At 52.6% G+C, this 25,419-nt stretch overlaps 2 protein-coding genes across 2 annotated transcripts; both read right to left on the bottom strand.

The window, feature by feature from the left end:
• Positions 1–5,250, bottom strand: LOC311216444 (scavenger receptor cysteine-rich type 1 protein M130-like; the record flags this gene model as incomplete). The annotated part of the gene is made up of 9 exons (XM_084297979.1): positions 1–66; positions 686–879; positions 1,540–1,635; positions 2,291–2,431; positions 2,874–3,188; positions 3,515–3,829; positions 3,910–4,230; positions 4,345–4,659; positions 5,061–5,250. The coding sequence occupies 9 exons, from the start codon at positions 5,248–5,250 to the stop codon at positions 1–3; spliced, it is 1,953 nt and encodes a 650-aa protein (XP_084154105.1).
• Positions 5,251–23,520: 18,270 nt separating this feature from the next.
• On the bottom strand, positions 23,521–24,468 carry LOC311216445 (olfactory receptor 14A16-like; the record flags this gene model as incomplete). The annotated part of the gene is made up of 1 exon (XM_084297980.1): positions 23,521–24,468. The coding sequence occupies one exon, from the start codon at positions 24,466–24,468 to the stop codon at positions 23,521–23,523; it is 948 nt and encodes a 315-aa protein (XP_084154106.1).
• Between the last annotated feature and the right edge of the window lie 951 nt (positions 24,469–25,419).

Consider the following 25,419-nt stretch of genomic DNA (forward strand, 5'->3'; position numbering starts at 1 on the left):
TCAGCTCTGCTCCCCTTGATCAGCCTCAGGAAGATACCTGGATACATGGTCAGGGAAGCACAGGATCTGGGACAAAGCCCCCAGAGGGTTTTAATATGAGGAAATACCAACACACAGCATAAAAACAGGGGAATACCAAGAGGGGAAATACCCATGTGTATCTGCTGACTGCTGGAAAAAGGAGACCATTTCCTGGCACTCACGGCTCTCCCAGTGGCACTGAGCTCTCCTCCCTCCTGGCTGCACCCAGCTGCTCAGCAGGGCTGGGCTCTGCTGGCCTGGGGCTCTGGAACTCTTGTGCAGGGGGCTGCGGTGTCACATCCTGGGTGTCCTCATGGGGACATGCCAGAGACACCTCTTCAACATCGTCATAGCCCGTGCTCCCCAGGAAAGGTGACAAGGTGTCTCCCTCAGCTCCAGGGACCCCAGCACTTCTCCGGGAGTGCAGGCTTCCCCCTGTAAGCATCAAGGCAGGCTGCTGTGGTTGGGCCTGTGGGGTGCCCCTTGGGGCTGTTTATCACCTTCCTCGTCCTCACCAGCCTGAGACATTCAGCCCATTCTCCCAGCCCCCACAAAATATCCCAGGACAGGTTCTCCATGGATGGTCAGGCTTTCAATATGCCATGGATTCTCCTAGGCCTGGGGTTGGCACCTAGGAAGTGGCAGTGCTGCATTGCCCTCTCACCTGTGGCTGCATCCCTGTGCCCAGCTCCTTCCTCTGGTGTCCTGGGCACTTCCCAGTCCCCCTGCCCAGGGACAGGATCCTCTCCAGGGTCAGAAACCTCCCCAGCATCATCATAGCCATCTGCTGGGTAACCTCCGGGCAGGACAGGGACATCTGAAAGGAGAGGGAAGGTGGTGGCAATGAGAAGAGATGTCCTGCAGAGCAGAGGATGGGAGGGTGTGTGGGGACACAGGGCTGACATGCTGGTGTGAGGGTCACAGCAGAGCCTTCATGCTTCCAGCTCTGTTGATAACACTTGGTGGCACTGCTGTTCATCTGGTCTGTCTGCAGGGAGGAGAAATGGAGCCCTTCCTCCCCTCACCACCTCTTATACCTGGGTCTGGCCCCAGACCATCCTCCTCCTCATGTGCCTGGGGTAGGGCTGCAGCTGGGTCAGGGACCCCTCTGAAAAGGAGCCTGCAGAGAGCTGCAGTGGGTGCTGTGGGATGAGCCCTGCTGCCCTGACTGGTGGTCAGCACTGCTGGGGATGGGCACCCACAGAGCTGGGGGTGCATGGGGAGGAGACCAGTTCCTTGGAAAGAGACAATTCTCAGAGGGACTCCAACAGCTGCCCTGGGAAAGCCCTTCACTTAGTCCTTGGTTCAGGGCCAGGCAGAGAGGAGCTATCCCCTCTGGGATGGGCAGAGCCGGTGTGGAAGAAGCTCCTCTTTGGGGCTCAGCACCTGCATGCTCTCCCAAAATCCCCACAGCCCAGTGATTTTGGGCACCATGGGCAGGAGCTGCAGGACACAGCCCTGGTCTGGGGCAGGGAGAAAGGGCCCCGCAGATGTGCCTCCACAGGGACCTGCACCCACCTGAGAGACTGAACCTCGGCTGCTTCTCCCACGCCAGGCTGTAAGCGATCTCCTCGTACACGGCCTCAGCGAAGGGCTCCCCAGCTCTCCCAGAGCCTGGGGACAGAGGCAGGGCTGGTCTGGGAATGGGCAGAGAGGGACAGGACCCCACTGGGTTCCCTCAGCCCCATTCCCTAGGCCAGCACAGGGCTGTCCCCACAGCACAGCCCCGCTGTGTTGTGTTGGCACTGCAACCACATCCCCAGGGAGGGCAGCATTCCCATGGAGATGGTCTGGGGCAGAGTCAGTCTCACATTTGGAGACAGCCTTTATGCCCCTTTGGTCCCTGGGTCACATCCCACTGCAGACCCTACACCAGTTCCCTCATTCCTCCTCCCCATGGAGCTGCTCCATCTCTGCCCCACACATCAATAGCACAGCCCGTGCCCTGTTGGGGGGTGGCTGACACCACAGTGATGGATTCTGCTGCCCCATGCTCCTCCTGCCAGTGCTGCCCAGAGCACTGCCAGCAGTGCATCCTCCCCGTCTCACCCAGCCCAGCTCTCACATTTCTCTTCTCACCCCAGAACTGATGCCTCAGGCTCTGGGCTCTCTCCACCCCTTGATGTTGGTGCCCCATGGTCTGTCAGTCAGTGGGGCTGCACATGGGGCAGGAGGCAGCACACGGCTCTGTTTCTGTGCCCCAGAACACCAACACCCCCAGCCGTGCCAGGAGGCATCTCCCCCCCAGGACCACTGGGGAAGGACCCACCTCTGCTCCGAGCCCTGGCGCTTCGCACCTGCCCAGCCAGGAGGGCCAGGAGCAGGCAGAGGAGGGCCCCCAGGATGATGCAGATGATGACAGGCACCGAGAGTCTCTCGCTGATGGTGGTTGGACGACCCCGTGGGGGATCTGCATGAACAGGAACATGGCAGAGGCAGCGTCAGACAGAGGTTGGGGGCAGGACATGCCACTCCTGACCACACAAGGCAACAGGGGCTGGGGACGACATGGCTGGGTGATGGGGCAGCTCCCACCCTGCTGGGTACATCACAGACTTCCACCAGCTCCCACATATTCCCTCGAGTCTCACAGCCCAGCATGTAGCCCCCTCCTCCCGACTGGTCTTCTCTGAGACCCCGCCTGGAGGTGCCTCTGCATCCCCCAGAGGCTGCTGGCAGCCTGACCAGGTACTGCTGGTGGGCATGGGTAGCTTTGAAAGCTGAAGTCACCTTTGTTCCTCCAGCAGCTACAAGGTCTAATGCAGAAAGTCAAAGCTTCTCTGGGTTCCTTCTCTGCATTTCACCTTGTCCAGTGGGGAACAGGACCTGGTGCCTTGATGGCTCAGATTTACCATTGCAGGTGATGTGGGTCTCTTCTTGGAGGTCATCACACGACTGTGGATGCCAGGGAGCAGAGGGACACTGCCAGAAGGAGCTGTTGCTCTTCCCACACTCCACATGATCCAGCCACGCAGTGCCAGACAGCTTGGCATAGTTAGAATCTGTTTTCAGTTCCCCTTCATTCCCACAGCCCAGCTCCTTGCACACCAGTGACACCGTCTCGGTGGTCATGGAGTTGGAGCAAATGCTGCCCCACTTCCCATTGTAGAAAATCTGCAGGCGCCCAGAGCAGCCATCGCTGTTCTCCAGCCTCAGGGCCATGAACTCTGGAAGGAGGAAAGGCCCCAGACAGAACAGGCTGGTCTGGGACTGATGGAACAGAGGCTCCTCTGCACCCCAGGTGCTCAGGAATTCGGAGGCACAGCCAGCAAATCTCTTTTGCATCTGGGGGCAGAGAGGTCTCTGAAATACTCCTTTGCCCTCCCCACTCACTGTCAGGGTGGATGGGCTCCCAAGAGTCTGTGTGAGGTTTTCCCCAGGATGGGCTTGGGCAGGGGACCCAAGGCAGCCAGGGACATCACCGGCCTTGCCCAGCTCTGCCCTCACCCTAGTCTCTGAGGCTCCAGCTCCCAGCCCCACTCCCAGCACAGACCTGAACAGATGACTCCCGCGTCCTCCTTGTGCCCGCAGTCGTGCTGCCCCCAGGCCTCGGCAGGGCAGTCCCAGAGAGCAGCTTCGGCCCCGGAGCAGTTGACGCCATCCAGCCAGATCTGCCCGGAGCCCTCCCCAAACCGAGCAGAGCCGGCTGCCTCCAGGGCCCCTCCGCAGCCCAGCTGGCGGCAAACGACGGTGGCGTCGGCCAGGTCCCAGGCGTCATCGCAGACGGTGCCCCAGTGCCCCTGGTAGTAGATCTCCACTCTCCCTGCACAGCGCCCGGCCCCGTCCACCAGCCGGACCCACCGGCTCCCTGCAGCAGGGAGAACCCCGACGCTCAGGGGCTGGCTGCCCTCCCAGCCCCACACCTGGGGGACGTGCAGCACCACTCACCCTGGCATACGACCCCCACGTCCTCCATGATTCCTGTTGCAGGGTGGCTCTGAGGCAGGGAGGTGTTGCAGAGGCTCAGGTCAGCCTCGTGCCCTGCACACTGCACCCCACGCAGCCCCACAGGTCCTGGTCCTCGCTCGGCCCTCACGGGGGTGTAGGCTGCCTCTGCCTCTCCGCACTGCAGCTGCCGGCACACCACGCTGGCCTCCTGCATGTCCCACTGCTCATCCAGGACTCTGCCCCATGTCCCGTGCTGGAAGACCTCCACGCGGCCGTCGCACCGGCTCTCTCCGCCCACCAACCGTACAGACATGTGGTGAGCTGGGCCTGGTGAGAGCAAAAATTCAGCCTGGTGCTGCCATGGGGTCCCCAGCTGTGGGTGGCCGTGTCACACACCAGGGGCAAATGGACTTTGCAGCACTGCCCAGCACTCACCTGAGCAAATGACAGCAGCAGCGTTCTCCTGGGAGCACGGCGAGGCCCCCAGGGCAGTCACCGGGCACTGCCCCAGGTGGGCTTCAGTCCCGTCACAGTGGAACGAGTCTCTCCAGATGGGGCCGGTTCCTCTCCCAAAATGCCCTCCTCCAGGAATGGACTCAGCAAAGCCACAGCCGAGGTGCCGACAGAGAACGTGGGCGTCCGAGAGGTCCCAGCGGGAGGCACAGAGGGTCCCCCACGTCCCCAGCACGTCGACCTCCACCCTGCCCTCACACGCTTTGCTGCCGTTCACCAGCCTGAACCCTGTGTACTCTGGGGACAAAGGATGGTGAGAGAGGCCACATTTGTGCTCTTGCTCCCACAGGAGCTGCAGGAGAGGCCAAAGGGACAGCGTGCCTTTCTCCTCCTGCAGCACTCTAATTTTAGGGCTGCAGACCACCACCTCACCCCACCTGTCCCCCACCCAGCACAGCCCAGTGCCCACCCTGCCCCCACCACAACCCCAGTGTCCATCATCCCACCCTCCCACCCCAAGTCCTTACGTGTGCAGGTGACATGAGTGCCATTGCTGTTGGTGCAGGGCTGGTCCCTGGTGGCCGCCGTGGGACAGAAGGAGAGGACGGATTCATTCCCCACACACTGCAGCTCTCTGTCCCAGACAGGACCGGCCCCTTCTCCCAGCTGAGCTGCCCCATGGACAGACAGAGCTGTGCCACACTGCAGCTCCCTGCACACCACCTCGGCAGCTTTGGCACCAAAGTGGGAGTGACAGACAGCTTTCCACTGGTCCCTGTCGTAGATCTCCAGACTTCCTGAGCAGGGGCTGTCCCCTCCGACCAGCCGGACAAATCCTGGAGCAACCAAGGAGACCTGTGAGTTCCCAGAGCCCTCTGGCACTTCCATGCCCACCTCCCACCTCATCCCTGAGGTGGCCACATGCAGAGCCCCACGGCCAGCCCAGCAGCTCTCAGGGGGTGCTGATGGCACAAACACGTCAGGGTCCCCCTTCTGATCCTCAGAATCCAGCCCAGCACCCATGGGCTGCCCTCTCTCCCAGCCCCCAGCCACAGGCACTGCTCAGACAAACTGCTGCTGCCCGGAGCCCCTGGGCTGCCCCAGACCCAGCACTGCAGCACCCGCAGCACATGGGCCCAGGGAAACAGGCTCAGGAACTCGGGGCTACTTCAGCCTGCTGTGCCCCACAAGGCTCAAGCCAGTTACAAGAAATTCTTGGATCTGCCAAAAACTCCCCCTGTTCCCAGGGAATGCTGGGGCTCTTGTTAGATGGGGCACTTCGGGGGATCCTCCGCAAAGGGGGGTCCTCCGGCAGGGACAGTGTGGTGCTGGGCATGCACGTCCCCAGCCACCTACCATGCATGGGTCAGGAAAGCAGGCAGAGAGCAGCCCTGGGTTTACACGAGCTCCTGGTGTGAGGGCAGGCAGAGAGGAGAGCCAGGAGGTGCTGGCACAGCCCCTGGGGCACAGGGCAGGCAGGAGAGGCTGAGCAGTGGGTCAGCACTGCCTGGAGGGGCCATGTCACTGGGGGCTGCCTCTCTTGGGGTGACCCTGGGACAGGAACAAGGTGCCACTTGCCACCCTGCTCCTCTGCTCAAGCCCAGTGCTCCTGCCCTCTGAGCAGCCCCTCTGCTTTGGCCAACACTCTCTTGGCTGCTGGGGGTACAACCCCAAAAGTCCTGGGCCATTGCACGCCCTTCCCTGAGGCTGCTGGTGGCTGGGGGAGCTGCTCTAGATTCCCCTGGCATAGGGACCAGCCTCCCAGACAGGGCCTGGGTGAGTGGGAGGAGAAAGATGGGAACCAGGCAGCACAATGGGGAAGGGTGGGGGCTTTCCTCTCCCAGCCCTGGGCACCTCCCCAGGCTTGGCTGCTCCAGCTTCAAGTCCAGGCTCAGTGTGCTCCCACTGGGCTTTCCCCAGGGACAAGGGACACCAGCAGTGACAGACCCAGCTCAGAGTGCAACTTGACACACAGAGCCATGTTCTGGTGTCCACTTGTTGCTTCCTGAGGTCACAGCCAGGTCTCTTAGAAGTGTCCTCGTCCCAGAGGTAGGGAACAAGTTCAGTCCTTACCTGAGCATGTCACTCCAGCATCCTCACCGTGATAGCAGTATGCTTTACCCCATCCTGCATGTGTGCAGTCAGACAGGGCAGACTCGGTGCCACGACATTCAACATCATCCATCCAAATGGGCCCAGAGCCTGGCCCAAAGTGTGCATATCCAGGAGCTTTGAGAGCAACCCCACAGCCCAGCTGCCTACAAACCACTGCAGCATCAGTCATGTCCCAGGAGTCATCACACACGGTCCCCCACTGGTCCTGGTGTTTCACCTCCACTCTCCCAGCACAGCGACTGCCGCCATCCGCCAGCCTCACCTCCGCAGCCCCTTCAAACACCAACACAGGAAGGGTCAGGAGAGTTTTAAGCCCCACATTGCATGTCCGTGAGGAACCCCTCCCCAGGCAGACTCCCAGTTCCCAGGGTGGGATCCCTGTCTCCATAGGCTGTCTCAGGGGCAGTGGGGGGTTCCTCCTCTCCCCATGGGCTATGCTGGACTGGGGGTACCCAGCTCTAGCCCTCCTGGGCCATTTGCTGCCCCACAGCCCTCAACACCTCCTCCCACCCCAGCGGACCCCTGCCCCCACCCATGCCCACCCCCACACAACCCCCAGCCCTGCACAGGTCTCCCGCTCCTCCCCATCCCAGTGTCCCCCAAACAGACCCATGCCCCTGAGCAGCTTCCATTGCCCATTGTCTGCCACAGGCACCTCCCAAACCTACTGTCTGGGTTGACCACAAGGATACCAACTGCCCACGTCCCTTCCCCATCCCTGCTGTCAGACTGGCCCCTGTGCTTGACCAGGGCCCCCAAGAACAGCACCTCTCGGTGCAGATGCCCCAGTCCCCTTCTGTTAATGGGACACAACCTGCCCTCCTGGAGTCAGTGCTTCCCCAGATCCCAGGGGCAGGGAAAAGCACACAACCCCCCTGGGGCATCCCAGACATTGGCTGTGCCCTGGAGCTCACTGAGGGCTGCTCTCACTGTCTGAGACTCTTCCAGATCCAGAGGCACAGTGCTGGGGAACAAGGGGTCACAAAAGGGTACCCAAGGACAAGGTGTCTAGAAATGAAGTCAGGCTTGGGCTGCCAAGAACATGGGAGATGTGAAAATGGATTACCCCTCCCACCCAGACAGGCACAGATTAAAGAACAGAGCTGAGAGACTGAGAACCTTCTGCCTCTCATATCAGTGGTGCCTGAAAACAACCCCACTCCCAGAGAGATCCCAGTAACCCCACTGTTACTCACTGTCCCAAGGCTGTGGAACAGAGAAGCTGGCACTTACCTCTGCAAGGCTGCACCCAGAGGAACAGCCACAGCACCCAAGGGGACAGGAGTCCCTCTGTCCCCATCCTGAGGCTCCTGTCCTGACAGCACGGCCCTCCTGCTGGAGTTACTGGGGACCCAAAGGGCAATGGCGATGATGGGAGGGCAATATATCTGTGCAGATGCTGTCCCAGCTGCAGGAGGAGCCAATCGAAGCAGCAGGCACCTTTTTAGACGTTATCGGCACTTATCTCCCCTCCGACGCAGCCCAGCTCTCCAATGAACTTCTCCAGCGCTCTTCATGACCATATATGAGGGACGGCTCCACTGCGGCTCTCACGTCACTGCGGTGGGACATCATCGTGGGGTAGGGCTGGGTGTGGGGGCAGATGGCTCTGACACCCCTTGCAGCCTGCTGTGGGAGCACGGAGCATCTCCTGAGCTGTAGCATCCAAGAACCCAAGGTGCGATTGTCCGGCTGTCCCTGTGCCATGGGATCCAGGGGACTGGTCCTGCAGCGGGGCTGTCAGGCTGTGAAGAGACCAGCCCCTGCCCCTGTTACAGCCCCCTCTGTGCTGGCAGCAGCAGCTGGGAAAGGCCCTTGGGCAGGGCCAGAGCCCCATTATGGGGGTGCTGGCTGTCCCGTCCCTCCCCAGGGAGCCTCCTGTGGGGTCCCGGCAGCAGCCAGAGCTGGTCCAGGGCCTGCCCTGGCAGCAGAGCTGCAGCCCAGAGCCTCAGGCATCTCCCTGGCTCTCAGCGTGTCACCCAGGGGCCATTATTCCCCGCGGCGGGTCGGGAGCTGGAGCCTGCCTGCCACTGCAGGTGCACAAACCGCAGCCCACGTGACATGGCGCCCGGGCAGGAAGACGGTGGTTTCCTCCTGGCCCCGTGCCCAGGCATGGCCCTGCGGTGCCTCCCAGCCTCCCCACAGATCCAAGCCTGGCAGAGTCCAAGAAGTGTTGGGAGAATGCTCTCAGATGTACAGTTTATTATATATATATATATAAATATAAATACACACATATATATATATACATTTTATATTTTTAATAGAACACACATTTTTATGAATATATACAATATATATATTACTTATACATTATTATATTTTTATATATTTTATTAGATTAAATATTATTCTTATATATTTTATGTATTATTATATAGTTCATATTATATAATATATAATTACCGATATTATATTATAGATTATATTATATTTTTATTTGATAAATATTTATATTACATAAAGTATTCCAGTATATTATACGGTATTATGTTATATTATACAGTATAATATATTATATTAATTATATTATATATTTTATCTTATTTTATTTTATTTTTCATTACATTAATTTTACATGTATTTTACATATGTAAAAGGTTTATTTTTTATAAATATATACATTACATATTTTACTATTTTTAAAATATATTTACAGTTTGTATAGTTTTTTAGATACATATATAATTTATTTTATTGTCTGGTGGCTGGAGTTTGACTCACTGATCCTTGATTCTTTCCAACTCGGGCTATTTCATGATTCTGCCCAACTCAGCTCCAGGTGATGCCATAGCATCTTCACATGCCATGGGCCTGCTCCTGGCCTGTAGTCAGACAGCAATGACCTCACAAACACCTACACAAGTTCTTGGCCTGTTCCAGGCCTGCCACCTCCTCAGGCACCAGTGACCTCACAGGTACCTGTACAATCCGTGGGCCTTGCCCTGACCTATCAGCTAATTGATCACCAGTGACCTCCCCACAGACCCACACAAGCCATGTGCTTATTCCTGGCCTCCTGGCTTCTCAGGCATCAGGGTCCTCCCAGCATCTAGCACAGGCCACCCTTGCTCTCAGCCAGTTAGTTACACAGGCACCACTGGCATCCAAATGACATCCACAGGCCAGGGGACTGCTCCTGGCCTATCAACTCCTCAACTGACCATGACCTCATAGGCACATGCTGCCTAATGGAAGGTGTCCCTGCCTGTAGCAGAGGGATGTGGACTAGGTGGTCACTAGAATTCCTACAACCCAAACCATTCTATGACTCTGTGATTCTCTGATATCCTTGCAGCTGATGCATACTCGCCATGGAAGTAGTCAGGCTCCAGTGACCTCCCAAGAACTTATCTGGCCATGCACCTGCTCCTGCCCTATTGGCTACTCAGCCAGGAGTGGCATCACAGGTACATTTCCCAGGCATGGGTCTCCTTCCTGCCTGTCATCTTCTCAGGCTCCGGTGAACTCACAAGCTCTTACGAGAGCTGTGGGCCTGCTGCTGGTCTGTCAGCTCCACAGGCACCACTGACCTGAGCACCACATAGACACCTGTTTGGTTTCTGTTCCCAATGAAGTAGTGTGATGCACCAGTAAACAGGTGCCTGGGGTTTCTGTTGTATTTCAGGAATAATCAAGCATGGGGTGCCATCGCTGACATGACATCATAAGCTCCCAAAGACCCACACTAGCCATGTGCTTTTTCCTGGCCTACTGACTTCTCAGGCATCACGGTCCTCACAGCACTTAGCACAGGCCACCCTTGCTCTCAGCCTGTCAGCGACTCAGGCACCACTGTTATCACAGGAATATTCACCTGCCATGGGCCTGCTCGTGGCCTATCAGATCTTCAGCTGACAGTGACCTCATAAGCACAGATGATCTATTGGAAGATGTCAGAGTCCCTGTCCATGATGGGTGGTGGCTGCTCATGTCCAGCTGGCTGTTGACCAACATCCCCAGGTGCTTTTCTTCTGGACAGCTTTCCAGTCACTCTTCCCCAAGCCTATGCTACTGCATGGGGTTGTTATGATCCAAGTGCAGAAGCATTGTTGAATGTCATGTGATTGGACTCAGTCCATCAATCTAGCCTTTCCAGATCCCTCTGCAAAGCTTTCCTACCCTCAAGCAGATCAACTGTCCCACCTAACATCTTGTCATCTGCAAATATACTGAGGGTGTACTTGATCCTCTCATTCGGATCATAGATCTAAATATTAAATAAAACTGGACCCAATCCCAAGCCCTGGGGAATGTCACTGATGACTAAACTGGACATCTGGACAACTGACACCAACTGGACTGAACTCCCTTCACTCCCTCACTCTTTGAGCATGGCCATTTAGAAAGTTCTTCAACCAGCAAACTGTACACTTGTCCAAGCCATGAGCGGTCAGACAGGTTGTCATTCTGCAGGGCTACTTCTGGTGAGGCTGAGTGCGTACTAAGATGTAGCTCCTTCTTTTAGGCTTTTTCTAATGCCCTGTTCTCGGTCCTTTCAAACCAACTAAGCATGAATCTGGTGCTTGTGATGAGCTGGTGCTTGTGATGAGCTGGTGCTCGTGATGAGCTGGTGCTCAGCTCGTGTTCCAGTTACTTGCTATATCATGTATCATTGTTGTTGAGTTTGTACAGCACTGGCATTCTCGCACTCCCTTGTATCTCTGTTTGCTTGAGTCTGCGGTGTCAATGGTAGTTCAGGAAGACTGGGAGGGGAGTGGCTTCAGGGGAAGCACGAGGTTGCTTCTGTCACAGTGGGACTTTGGTCTGCCTGCACAGTTCAGTGGCTCAAGCTCTGACACAGCCAGGAGTTCCACACTTCAAGGGAATTGCAAAGGTAGTTCCTTCCTGAAGGGCGATGCCATCCTGAGTCCTGTCCTTGCCTGTGCAGCATCTATCAAAGGGTCAATATACGTTTGTCCTCAGAAGAAAGGCCCCATCACAATGGGCTGCCTAGAGCTGGGCTCCTCTCCACAGTTCTGACCTGGAGTCTTCTCCTGCAGAGCCTCTCCCTGGACTGCATCCTCCTTCAGGCCACATTCACCTGCTCCCACATGGGGTCTTCCATCAGCTGCCATGTGGAGATCTGCTCCAACATGGTGCACCATGGGCTGCAGGGAAACTTCTGCTCTGCCACCTGGAGCACTTCCACACCCTATTTCTTCATTGACCTTGGTGTCTGCAGGGTTGTTTCTCTCAGCTTCATGAGGCCAAACTGCTTCAGTTAAGTGACTAAACCAAAAGAATGCAGGATTTGGGGATTAGGTGTTCAGGTTAGGGTTTAGGGATTAGATCTTGCCTTCCAGGGTTAGTGGTTGGGCAGAGTATTAGAAGGAGGCCTGTGTTTACTGCGTTGGCTTCTAGTCTGTGTCTAGTGTAGAGACTATGTTATGTTACGTTGGGATTTTCTTCAGGGCTCTGTTGAGGAGTCATGTTAAGGCTGGAATTCAATGCTAGGGATGAAAGGCTGAAGAATAGGGTGAGAAAAAAAAAATAGAAACAAATAAAAAGATTTCTGGGTCTGTATACAGTTAACATTAAGAACACAGGCAGTTTATTCCTTCTGAAAAACCTCCCTTCATCATGTTATAAATGGCTCAGGATTCAAATTAGGATTAAATAAAAAAAAAATAGGATTTATTAAAAGAATATAAAGGAATAGAGGTAAGAAAACAACGCTGGGTGCACTGGGAGTGTCCGCTCCACCAGGACGCACAGCAGTTACATCAAGCAGCTGATTTTTATGCTCCTAGACTAATACATATTCATTACTACTTCTAAAAAAATAAATTATTATAATTAGCTTCCGGGGTCCAGTCCCTCCTACTGGAGCATGTGCATCAGTCTCCTCTGGGGGTCTCTAGGGGTCTTTCATGCTGAAGGCTCGTAGTCTTCCTCTCCCCTTTGTATTCACTTGACACCATACCAAGTTTATAGAACATTTTCTGCAGGTCTTGTCTCCCAGCCATCCTTCAGCTTCTTTTTCCTTCCTCTTAATCTCTTGGCCCCCTGGCCAGATACCAAAGATCCGCATAGTATCCCATGACAGTCACTACTTGTTATCAGTTGTTCTGAAACTCCCAGACATCAAACACAAACAGCTTTCTTATTGACGCTTCACGAGTAATTAAAACATTCTTCCCCAGCCATTCACAGTCACATCTATAGCAGTGTTAAGTTAATCTCGAAGAAGACAGGAAAAAAAAGGCTGTAACTGTTAGAAATAGAAGTCCGGAATAACAAAAGCAAACAAGTTCATAAATTTAAGGAGTATTTTCTGAAGACTTGATAAATTGACTAGAATGAGGGGGAGACTGGGACACACTGCATCTGTGGTTCAAGAATTAAATTGCCAGTGCAGGGCCCAGAGGCAGACAGGATTCAAACAGAATTGTTCTTTATGGACGCGAATTGTTAAAACATTCCTCACAATCACTTTCCACATGGCTTCCTTCAGCTCCTGATTCCTCATGCTGTAGATGAGGGGGTTCACTGCTGGAGGCACCACCGAGTACAGAACTGCCAGAAAAAGATTCAGGGAGGAGGAGGACATAGAGGGGGGTTTCAGGTAGGCAAAAAAGGCAGTGCTGAGAAACAGGGAGGCAACAGCCAGGTGAGGGAGGCATGTGGAAAAGGCTTTGGGTCGTCCCTGCTGTGAGGGGATCCTCAGCACGGCCCTGAAGATCTGCACGTAAGAAAGCACAAGGAAAACAAAACACCCAAAGGCTCAACACACACTAGGCACAAGAAGCCCAACTTCTCTGAGGCAGGCATTTGAGCAGGAGATCTTGAGGATCTGGGGAATTTCACAGAAGAACTGGTCCAAGGCATTGCCTTGGCAGAGGGGGAAGGAAAAGCTATTGGCAGTGTGCAACACAGCATACAGAAAGCCACTGTCCCAGGCAGCTGCAGCCATTTGCACACGATTTCTTCTGTCCATTATTGTCCCGTAGTTTCAGCTGAGTCAAACCAGGTATCTCATATTTTGTTTGCAGTTCAGAGGCTTGAAGGGGGCTTAGCTGCCTCCCCGTGCCTCACAGAATCCCACTGGAGTTGGGATTCCTCTTGCCTTGGTTCAGGTGGGCACAAACCAGGCAGCATGTAAGCTGCTTGTCTCAGCTCTCAGCACTTTGAATAGAGAAAGAGACCAAGAGGAAGCTCTTCAGAGACAGATACCAGGTGATATTGGAGATGGCAGAGTGACATCTGAGTGACATTTGAAGTGCCTAATTCCTCTGGGCCATAAACAGAGATTTTATTATTGCATGTACAATATAATATAACTGTAGCTATTTGTCGTGGTTTAACCCGGTTGGCAGCTAAACACCACGCAGCCGTTCGCTCACCCTCCCCCCTCCCTCTCTGGGACGGGGGAGAGAAATGGAAAGTGAAGCCCGTGAGTTGAGATAAAGACAGTTTAATAAGACAGGAAAATAATAATAACAAAATAATAATAACAATAATAATAATAATAATAATACAATGGTGATAATAGGAAAATAATAATAATATGTACAAACAAGTGATGCACAATGCAATTGCTCACCACCCGCTGACCGATGCCCAGCTTAACCCCGAGCAGTCCGGCCCCCTCCCCCCGGCTAGCCACCCCTATCTATTGTTTAGCATGACGTCAGATGGTATGGAATACCCCTTTGGCTAGTTCGGGTCACCTGTCCTGGGTCTGTCCCCTCCCAGCTCTTACTGCACCCCCAGCCTGCCTGTTGGCAAGACAGAGCAAAAGTCTGAGGTGTCCTTGGCTTGGTATAAGCACTGCTCTGCAACAATTAAAACATCGGGGTGTTATCAGCACTCTTCTCATCCTAAGCCAAAACACAGCATTCCACCAGCTACTAGGAAGAAAATTAATTCTGTTCTAACTGAAACCAGGACACCATTGCTCAATAGCAAAGAAATAAAAGAAATAAAAGGCATGCTGTGACCTGGTTGCCATCACTGGAACGTGGTGGGACCACTCCCATGACTGGAGTGCTGCAATGAATGGTTATGGGCTCTTCAGAAGAGATACACAGAACAGAAGGGGTGGTGGTGTGGGTCTCTATATTAGAGAGCGTTTTGATGTTGCAGAACTTCAATCTGGGAATGATATTGTTGAGTCCCTATGGGTCAGGGTCAGTAGGAAGGCCAACAAGGCAGGCATCCTGGTGGGGATATCTTATTGACCGCCAAACCAGGATGAGGAGACAGATGAGGCGTTCTACAAGCAGACTTTGAGCTGTTCAGGACACTGGTTGGCAGAGTCCCTTGGGAGGCAATTCTGAAGGGCAGATGAGTCCAGAAAGGCTGGACACTCTTCAAGAAGGAAATCTTACAGGCTCAGGAGCAGACTGTCCATCCCCACGTGCCCAAAGTCCAGCCAGTATGGAAGAACAGAGAGCAGAACAGAGAGTTGTGGCTAGAGCTTAGGAAGAAAAAGAGGGTTTATGACCTTTGGAAAAGAGGGCAGGCCACTCAGGAGGGCTATAAGGACCTTGTCAGGATCTGCAGGGACAAAATTAGAAAGACCAAAGCTCACATCTGGAGCTCACTCTTGCTACTGCTCTTCAAGATAACAAAATGTTTTTATAAATACAGAAACACAAAAAGGAGGACTAAGGAGAATCCTTTACTGGATACAGGAGGATATCCTTTACTGGATACAGGAGGAAACTTAGTGACAAGAGATGAGGAAAAGGCTGAGGTGCTTAATACCATCTTTGCCTCAGTCTTTAGCGGCAAGACCAGTTGTTGTCCAGGTACCCATCCCCCTGATTGGTGGAAGGGATGGGGAGCAGAATGTGGCCCTCATAATCCATGAGGACATGGTTGGAGACCTGCTACAGCACTTAGATGTACACAAGACAGTAGGGCTAGATGGGATCCACATGAGGATACTGAGAGAACTGGTGGAAGAGCTGACCAAGACACTTTCCATCATATATCAACAGTCCTGGCTACCCGGGGAGGTCCCTGTCAACTGGTGGCTAGCAAATGTGATGCCCATCTACAATGAGGGTTGGAGGGTGGACCCAGGAAATGATGGGCCTGTTAGTTTGACTTCAGTACCAGGGAAGCTCCTGGAACAGGTTATCTTGAGTGTCATCATGCAGCACTTGGAGGACAACCAGGCAATCAGGCCCAGTCAGCATGGGTTTATGAAAGGCAGGTCCTCACTGACAAACCCAATCTCCTTCTACAACAAAGTGACACACTCAGTGGATGAGGGAAAGGCTGTGGATGTGGTCTATCTTGACTTCTGTACAGCTTTTGACACCATTTCCCACAGCATTTTCCTGGAGAAACTGGTTGCTCATGGCTTAGACTGGTGTATATTTCATTGGATTAAAAACTGACTGGGTAGCTGGGCCCAAAGAGTTGTGGTGAATGGAAAACTCTGCTAGTGAGCAGCAGTTGGAGGCAGGTCACTAGTGGAGTCCCCCAGGGCTCAGGACTAGGGCCAGTCCTCTTTAGTATCTTTATCGATGATCTGGATGAGGGGATTGAGTGCACCCTCAGTAAGTTTGCAGACCACACCAAGTTAGGTGCATATGTCTATCTGCTCGAGGGTAGGAGGGCTCTGCAGGAGGATCTGGATAGGCTGCACCAATGGGCTGAGGTCAGCTGAATGAAGTTCAACAAGGCCAAGTGCTGTGTCCTGCACCTGGGGCACAACAACCCCAAGCAGAGCTACAGGCTGGGAGAGGAATGGTTGGAAAGCTGCCAGGAGGAGAAGGACCTGGGAGTATTGGTGGGTAGTCGGCTGAATATGAGCCAGCAGTGTGCTCAGGTGGCCAAGAAGGCCAACAGCATCCTGGCTGGAACAAGAAGCAGTGTGGTTAGCAGGTCTAGGGAGGTGATCATCCCCCTATACTCGGCTCTGGTGAGGCCGCAGCTTGAGTACTGTGTTCAGTTTTGGGCTCCTCACTACAAGAAGGACATCAAGGTGCTCGAGCAAATCCAGAGTAGGTCGATGAATCAGGTGAGGGGTGTGGAGAACAAGTCTTATGAGGAGCGGCTGAGGGAACTGGGTTTGTTCAGTCTGGAGAAGTGGAGGCTCAGGGGCAACCATATCTCCCTCTATAGGTACTTTAAAGGAGGCTGTAGCAAGGTGAGCATTAGTCTATTCTCCCATGTGCCCTTTTATAGGACAAGAGGGAATAGGCTAAAGTTGTGCCAGAGGAGGTTTAGGTTGGATATTGGCAAAAACTTCTTTACAGGGAAGGCAGGAGGAGCCTGGCCAGGAGAAATGTGAGATTTGGGGGAGGAAAGAAGAGCTTGGATAGCAGAAGCTAACAATTTTGGAGAGGTAAGTATATTCACGTAAAGTCGAGTCCACCTTAAAGCTAACTTAAAATAGTCATGTAAGGGCCCTTACCCTATTTTAACCTGTTATATTAATATTTAAATCTAAATGCCACTCTGCACCCTGACAGGAATCCACTCTTCTAATTTTTGACCACTATATCCTTAGCCAAAATTAGTCCATAACCCCTTTCCTCTCTTGCTCACCCTCATCCCTGCCCTTAACACTAGCATTAAAATGCTCTATTTAACCCTAGCCTTCTTGCAGACCCAAATAAAACCTTCAAAGAGCTTGCCCATACCCTAACCACAGACCTGACACCCCAAGCAGAACACCAAACCCTCCCACTAAACATCTGCTTAATCTCTCACCCAGAAATGTTTGCCATAGTCCCTAATGCCATTCATGAACAACTAACTTTCAAAGCCTGTCTTCCTGTGCATTAGCCTTCTCACCTTTAACCCTTTTCCTAACCCTTAAGTTTAGGTTCTTGTTCCCTTGTGGCAGGGCAGGAACCATGAGATTGCTGTGAAGTCACATGGCATTCAAAATGAATGTGAAGGGCCATGGATTTGATCAGCTTGTAGGCCACAAGGAGGAGATGGGTGGGAATGCTCTGATGAGCTCAGTTCTGCCTCAGGATCTCCTGAACCAGCAGGAGGAACTGGCCTGTGGCAGTGGCTGTGAAGTCACTTCTGTCTCTGCAGTTGATAGGGCAGCAACAAGAACATGTCACAGAAAGGGGCTCTGAGGTCACCTCTGTCTGAAATAGATGACAGGTCACACTTCTACCTGGGATCTGTACTTTTCAGCTGACATCTGCCAATGGTCCTGGTAGGTCAGCAGAAGGCACCTGGTTGGCATATTACTGTGGGATCCCCTCTGCCCACATACCCAGGAGGACCCAGACAGAAAGAAGGCCTGAATGTGGGTTGTCCTGTCCCTTCTGTTTGAGTACACAACTGGACAACAGGAGGCACAAGGCTTGGGTGTGTCTAAACAAGAAGCTGCAAGGCCAGCAGCAAGCCCATGGCTTGGAAGATGCTCGTGAGGTGACTTCTGTCTGGTTGGCTGACAGGCCGCAAGAAGGCCAATGGGTTGGGATGCCTACTTTAGGACTGGTTTCCACCCAGGTGGAACATTCTTTATTAGTAGGAAAGAGCAGTAGAGAAAAACCTGCCAGAAAATGCACCTTGGAAGGTTGGCACTGGCCATGAAGAAGACAAAATGTCCCTCAAAGAGTTGTGCTGTGGTGCTAGAGGTCACCCAAAGAGTGTCTTTGATCAGACACTTTGATCAGTTTTGTGTTTCAAGGAACAGCTGGTGAGGGTTAATGAGACATTGGTGAAACCACGGAAATGCTAGGATGAGAGCAAGGTGGTTAACAGAGATGGGTGTCTGCAGATTTGAAGGAAATAGGGCAAAGTGTGGGGCAACATAGGAAAGTCTGGAGAGGACAAAGAAGTGGGCACTGGCAAGAAGAGAAGGCCACAGCAGCCCTGACTTTTTTGTCCCCTTGGATAGAGCTTCTGAGGAGATGAAATATCATCATTGCAAGGGGGCTCATTGCTTTCTTGAGACCCTGTGCAGAGGAAGGAAGGTGTCATACCACTGTTCTTCTTATGGCATCACACTGCCCACCACACCCCACAAACCCCCAGAAAGAACCCAGAGCCAGACACGGGAGTGCAGGAAATTCCCTTCTAGTGGCTGGAATCAGGACCTGGCCCTTTTACTTCAGCACAACAAACCCAGACTTTTCTCAGCACAGTGCTTTGCCTATCTGTAATCATGGCCTCCAATTATCTGTCCTAACAAGTCCCTGAGGAGAATCTCTTGGTAACAGCCCTCAGTGGGGCCCATTAATACTCCAAGTCACTTCAACTTTTCCTTCTGACTTTACTTGCTCAAGCAATTGCATCATTCTCCTCTCAGTACCTGATGTTCACAGACTGAGCACCAAAATCCACAATGGAACTCATTAAAATGCAGAAACACCTAGGGAACCATATGTCTTCCATAGTTTTATTCAAGTCTTTGAGACTTGGACAACTAATTGGGGAGCTTTCATAGTGTAGTTGAGGAGGAAGATTTCAAAAAGCACCTAATACAAATCTTTTCTCATTTGGAAGGATGAATATTGTTGCATTTCAGTATTGAGCATCTTTCTTCAATTGATATTAACCCAGGGCTTCCCCTATGGAGACGTCCATAGGGAGGAAAAGCAGAGTCTTGAGGCCTGACAGTGCATGGGCAACCTTGCTCCTCACCACCCCAACCCTGACATTTCTCTCATTGGCCACCTGGTGCTTGTATCACTTTCCCTTACACCACACTTCTGCACTGAAGTCTGCAGCTGGATGTTACAGCCCCTTTGCACCAGCTCCCACCTGCTTTCCTTAGAGACCTGTCTACACACAGAAGGGTTTTTCCTTATTTTAAAACAATCAACAAGAAAACATGCAGCAATTTTCCAAACAGCAAAGCAAGCACCTCATCTTATATGTCTCCAGTCAGATTTATAGGTATTCAGATTAGTATGATTCCATATGATCTTAATTCAATGATAAATGATGAGGAGCTTGCTACAGAAACCATTAGGCAGACTGCTAATCGATGGGCAAGCTTGAACTCAATGAAGCTCAAAGCAGCAACTGGGTCAGTGAGAGCAGTCTGAATGATCAAAGAGTAAGGGGAGGACAAAGCAGGAGAACCATGGGAAATGCATAGGTCCAGACAGGCATCTGGAAAGGGGACATTCAACAGGGATTGTTTATTCGAGATGGGTGGAAGTACCTGGAAGATGAGGGTGTACACCATGATGGAGAAAGCGATGACAATGCAAGTACAGGTGAACATCAGTATTTCTTCTCCTATGATGAATATAGATCCTGAAAATTCACCTGAAGGATGTAGATCCTTTGGGGCCAGCCATGGCTCTGGAAATGGAGGTCCATGAAGCTGTAGGAGTCCTGGTCTCTTGCCTGGGAGATCCCCAGCACAGAGTGCCTGTGTCCCACAGGTCCAGCCCCAGTCCCCAGGCCAGCACAAGAGACCTGGCCCAGGCACAGGGCAGCTCCAGATTCCCCTCCAGGATGACATTTGCCATCAGTCCCAGCACATCTGGGACACTCCCAGGCTAGTAAAAGGCCAGCTACTATTTGCTAGGCTATGTGCAACCAAGAAGACATCTCACAGTCTTTCAGTGATCTCTAGGGGACTCTGATCCATGGTGAAGCCCAGAAAAGTAACAGGCCTGTCCAGGGAAGGTGTCCTGGGTTGTATTTCTGACACTATCTTTGGAAGACGAGTGCAGAGATGTGGCAGAGATGCCACTGTGGGGACATCAGGACTGTCACCAAAGTACACGAGATCTGAGGGCTAAGAGAAATGCAAAGGAACAAGAGAACAAAGTGGAAGCCAAAAGAGAGCAGCAGGGAAACAGCCATTTCCTGCTGCTGGCCATGGCCATGGCTCCAGGGAAGCAGCAGCCCCAACCTGCAGGCAGCAGAGAGGCAGAGCCCAGTGGGCAGTGAGGGGCAGCCCCAAAGGCAACTGGGGCTGCTCCTCCATGTGGCAGCTGGGCTCTCGGTCTGAGCTCTTCGTGCATGCTGGGGCTGCTCCCCCAGGTGCAGAAGAGATGGGAGGAGATGGGACATGAGACCAGTAAAATTCTGCTCTCTTCTTTATTGGCATTATCTGCACAAGAAGCCCAGTTCTATAAGTACATTAGAGGATTGGGTCAAAACTTAAAAAACCAACCAAACCAACAAAAAAAAAAACAAACATAGCAGACACTAAGAATAAAAGTAAGTCAAATTCACCAGCTTTAGACTGTATTAATAAATAAATAAAAATTAAAGAAAATTGTCCTAACAGTTAATTTCAGAAAACGTCAGTGTCCTGAAACGATTGTAGGCACATGATTAATGTAGAAGAAGAATGTCTGCAAAGACTTGCTTGAAGCATGTATTCAAAGAGTTTCCTCACTTCACCCTTGAGCTCCTGGTTCCTTATGAAGTAGATAAGGGAGGTCACTGCTGGAGGCACCACTGAGTACTGAACCACCAGCAAAAGATTCAGGGATGAGTATAGAACTGCCACCAGCAAGTCCGTGGATGGGGTGGAGAATGAAGGGAACTTCAGGTAGGCAAAGGAGCCAGTGCTCACAAACAGGGGGACCAGAGCCAGGTGAAGGAGGCACGTGGAAATGGACAGTGGCAGTGTCCACCCTGTTGGTCCTCCCAGTGCCTCCTAGGAGGCCAGCACATCCCAGACCCTCCCCAGCTCTCCACACCTGCCTCTAGTGTCCCCAGCTAAGCCCAGCCCAGCCCAGCCTGGCCCAGCAGAGCAGCCTAGGCTGGGATGGCAACAAAGCAGCAAATGGAGAAGTGGGGGGTCAGTGCAGTGTCCCTGCTGCTGCCATCTGCAGGAGATACCCCCATACACTACTCACCAGGGAAGCCTGCAACCACCCAGGCCAGCCTTATTCCCCAGAACAGCACCACACTGCTGCCCCTGGGGCTCCTCAGGCACCACCATTGCACACACACAGAGCCCTGCTCTGCTCCCAGGACACCCCATGTCCCACACAGTCTTGTCCCAGGCCAGCACATCTGGGCTGGCCTGAGCAGCCATTCCTGCAGCCCCTTCCCATGCTGCCCATAGCCCCCCAGCTGGCGGTGCTGCTCTGCAGAGCGAGGGGTCTGTGGTAAGCGGGGCTGTGGGGGCACTCTGCAGGGCCGTGCTGGTCAGGCTGGGAAGGCAGAGCCAGCTGGTGGGGGGCACTGGTACTGAGTGCCTCCCACACAAGTGGTTCTTTGGCCATGGAGGGTGCGTACAGATAGCTGGCCTCCTTCAGAGTCAGAGACTCACGGAATAGCCAAGATGGAAGAGACCCACAAGGATCATTGCATCCAACTTATTTCCAATGTCATTAGATGTTTTGGGGTGATTCACTGTATTCAGTCTACAAAATGTCAACTGAGGTATGACAATGCAGCAGACTGCTTTCCCTGTACCGGCTGTGTTCCCTGCAGTTGCAGAGCTCTCCTTTGCCTGTTCCCACCCAGATTTAGCACTATATCTATACTTCAAAAAGTTATCTTTACTTTGCAATATCCATGGGAGTAGCTTTGGGAGAATATCTGAGCCTTCAGGCACTGCCCTCAGCAGATCCTTTTATGCTGCAGATGCTGGTACGGAGCCAGCTGTGTTAGAGAAGTGCCCCTGGCCTGTCCCTGCCTGTGGACACAGAACTGCCCCAGAGCAGCACGGTGAGCAAGAGACAAGAGCAATGAGTCCTCGCAGCAACACAAGGGCTCTGTAGGAGAGTACTAGGTGAAAGGGAGAGCAACTTGGGAAAGAAGAAGCTCTGGAGCTCCTTGGCAGTGCTGCTGTACCAGGACACTTCTTCCCTCCACCCCTGCACACAGCCAAGTGCCCCTGCAGCTTCACTGCAGGTCTCTGAGGGAGGATCTCGGGCAAGCATATCACTGCAGGGTCATTTTTTTTAATTTAAATACACAGAGAGCCTGCCTCCTTGTTTACACCAAGTCCGGGAGTCACATGGGACATGTAGATACTTAAATGAAAGAACATGAACAAAGACATTTCTTTGTGGACAATAATTTCACAAGCAATATAAAGAAAAATATATCCTCAAACAAAATAAAAAACAAACAAACCTGCATCTGGCCTTTAATGAGTTACATTATGAATGATATGCAGAAAAAGAACTAGACAGTGGGTTCGAGAGCATCCTCTGCAAGTTTGCAGGTGACACTAAACTCAGTGGTGCAGTTGATGCAATAGAAGGGAGGGAATGCCATCCAAAGGGATCTGAACTAGCTTTTGAAGTGGGTCCATGAGAAACTGAAGATGTTCAGCAAGTCCAAGTGCAAGGTGTTACACCTGTCTCAGGGCAATTGGAAATGAGGACAGACTGGAAGAAGAACGCATTGAGAGCAGCCCTGCAGAGAAGATTCTTGTTCTCGTGGACATGAACTGTTCAACATGAGCCATCAGTGCAGGCTTGCATCCCAGAAGGCCAACTGCATCCCGGGATTCATCAAAGGATGAGAGGCTGGAAGGTCAAGGGAGGTGATTGTTCCCCTCTACTCTGCTATTGTGAGGCCCCACTTGGAGTACTGAATCCAGGTTTGGCGCCCCAGCACAAGAAGGATGTTGATCTGTTAAAACAGGTCCAGAGGAGGGCCACAAAGATGATCAAGGAGCTGGAGCACCCCTCCTATGAAGGAAGGCTGAGAGAGTTGGGTTGGTTTAGCCTGCAGAAGAGAAGGCTTTAGGGTGAATTCATTGCCTACAAACCACCTGTCTGAGCTGGAGCAAAAGCCCAGTGCAGGGAACGGTGGTTACGAGGGGCTGTCTGTGATGATTGCATCTTCTCAGTAATTAAAGGGGGCATAATAAAAGATGGAGAACAACTCTTTGCTCAATCAAATAATGACAGGACAAGGGGAAATGGTTTTAAACTAAAAGAGCAGAGATTTAGATTAGAGGTTAGAAGGAAATTCTTCACTCAGAGAGCGGTGAGGCACTGTAAGAGGTTGCCCACAGAACTTCTGGATGCCCCATCCTTGGAGGTCTACAAGGCCTGGGTGGATGGGGCCCTGGCAAACTTGATCTAGTGGGTGGCATACTATCCCAGGGTGGGGGTGTTGGAACTAGATGATCTTTGAGGTCTCTTCTAAACCAGGCAGTTCTATGTTTCTATGATTCTAAGACAGGCAGTTTATTCCTTCTGAAAAACACTCATTCATCACTTTCCACACCGCATCTTTCAGCTCCTGGTTCCTCATGCTGTAGATGAGGGGGTTCACTGTTGGACTCACCACCGAATACAGAACTGCCAGCAAAAGATTCAGGGAGGAGGAGGACATGGAGGGGGGCTTCAGGTAGGCAAATATGGCAGTGCTGGTGAAAAGGGAGACAACGGCCAGGTGAGGGAGGCATGTGGAAAAAGCTTTATGTCGGCCCTGCTGTGAGGGGATCCTCAGCACAACCCTGAAGATCTGCACATAGGACAGCAAAAGGAAAACAAAACACACAAATAATAAAGAGGCACTAACCACAATAAGCCTAGCCTCTTTGATATAGGCATCAGTGCAGGAGAGCTTGAGGATCTGGGGAATTTCACAGAAGAACTGGTCCAGGGCATTGCCTTGGCAGAGGGGAAGGGAAAAGGTATTGGCAGTGTGCAGCACAACATAGAGAAAAGTACTGCCCCAGGCAGCTGCTGCCATGTTGACACAAGCTCTGCTGTCCATTATTGTCCTGTAGTGCAGGGGTTTGCAGATGGCAATGTAGCGGTCATAGGCCATGATGGTGAGAAGAGAAAACTCTGCTGTGACAAATGTGACAAACATAAAGACCTGGGTAGCACAACCGAAGAAGGAAATGGCCCTGGTGTCCCACAGGGAATTGGCCATAGCTTTGGGAACAGTGGTGGAGATGGAGCCCGGGTCGATGAGGGCGAGGTTGAGGAGGAAGAAGTACATGGGGGTGTGGAGGTGGTGGTCGCAGGCTATGGCTGTGAGGATGAGGCCGTTGCCCAGGAGGGCAGCCAGGTAGATGCCCAGGAAGAGCCCAAAGTGCAGGAGCTGCAGCTTGCGTGTGTCTGCAAATGGCAGGAGGAGGAACTCAGTGGGGAAGCTGCTGTTGGACATTTGCTGCTTCTGGGCATAGCAGCCTATTTATGGAGGAATTTAAAGAGGCAAGTTAGATAGTGTTTTCTGAGCAAAACCTAAGCCATATCTCATTGAAACATCCTCAACAAGACACACTGCCTTTTCCAGGGAAGAATACATGCTTCTGCCTGGAGCTTTTGATTTGGTTGCCTAAGAATGCCTAAGAGATCAGGTTAGTCAACTTTGCTCTCTGGAAGGGTCAGTACTGCCCTGTAGGTACATGATAAAGACCACCAGGGACTGGTGGTGGTCTCTGAGACAGGTACCTGCCCCAGGTAGCAGGCTCTGGGAAGCAGACAGACTCCCCCCTACTCTTCTGGGTGGCCTCCTTCCTCCCACAGCTTCTTCCCGCAGTGTCCTGGGCAGCTCCCCAGGCAGGCTGAGTGCTGAGCCTGGCAGGCAGCAGAGGCCCTGCCCCGGCACACAGCCCCTGGGGCACAGCAGGGACCCTGCTCTGCACCACAGCCCTGGACACCCCGTCTAAATGCCCGGCTGCACAACTTGCAGCTGGCCCCACAAGAAGGAAACCTCATGTTTTATTCCTCTGACAGCTTTGGAAGGTAATCCCTGCTCTGGAATTTGTCATTTTCCTCTTATCCAAAAAAACTCCTCCTGAATCCTGAGTCCTCCTGAAAGCTCCCATAGGCTGTGGGATTTGCCAGCAAATCTGCAGATGGCACCAGGAACAACAGCTGCATTGCCCTGTAGCCAGAGACTTACTCTGTTCAGGGCTGTGAAGATTTCTCCTGCAGTCAGCTCTCAGCATCCCCACTCCACTCTGCCTTTAACATCTCCCTCCCTTCTCTCACTGCCCTTGTCCCCTGCAGGCAGTGCCCTCAGCCCTGCTGCTGTGCTGTGCAGAGGAGCTGCTCCTGGGCAGAGCTGTCTCTCTGCAGTGCTGCCCTCTTGCCAGGAGCTCCCCTTGGGCCC

The sequence above is a fragment of the Netta rufina genome (assembly GCF_964035555.1).
Source record: "Netta rufina genome assembly, chromosome: 18".
Taxonomy (NCBI): Eukaryota; Metazoa; Chordata; class Aves; order Anseriformes; family Anatidae; genus Netta; species Netta rufina.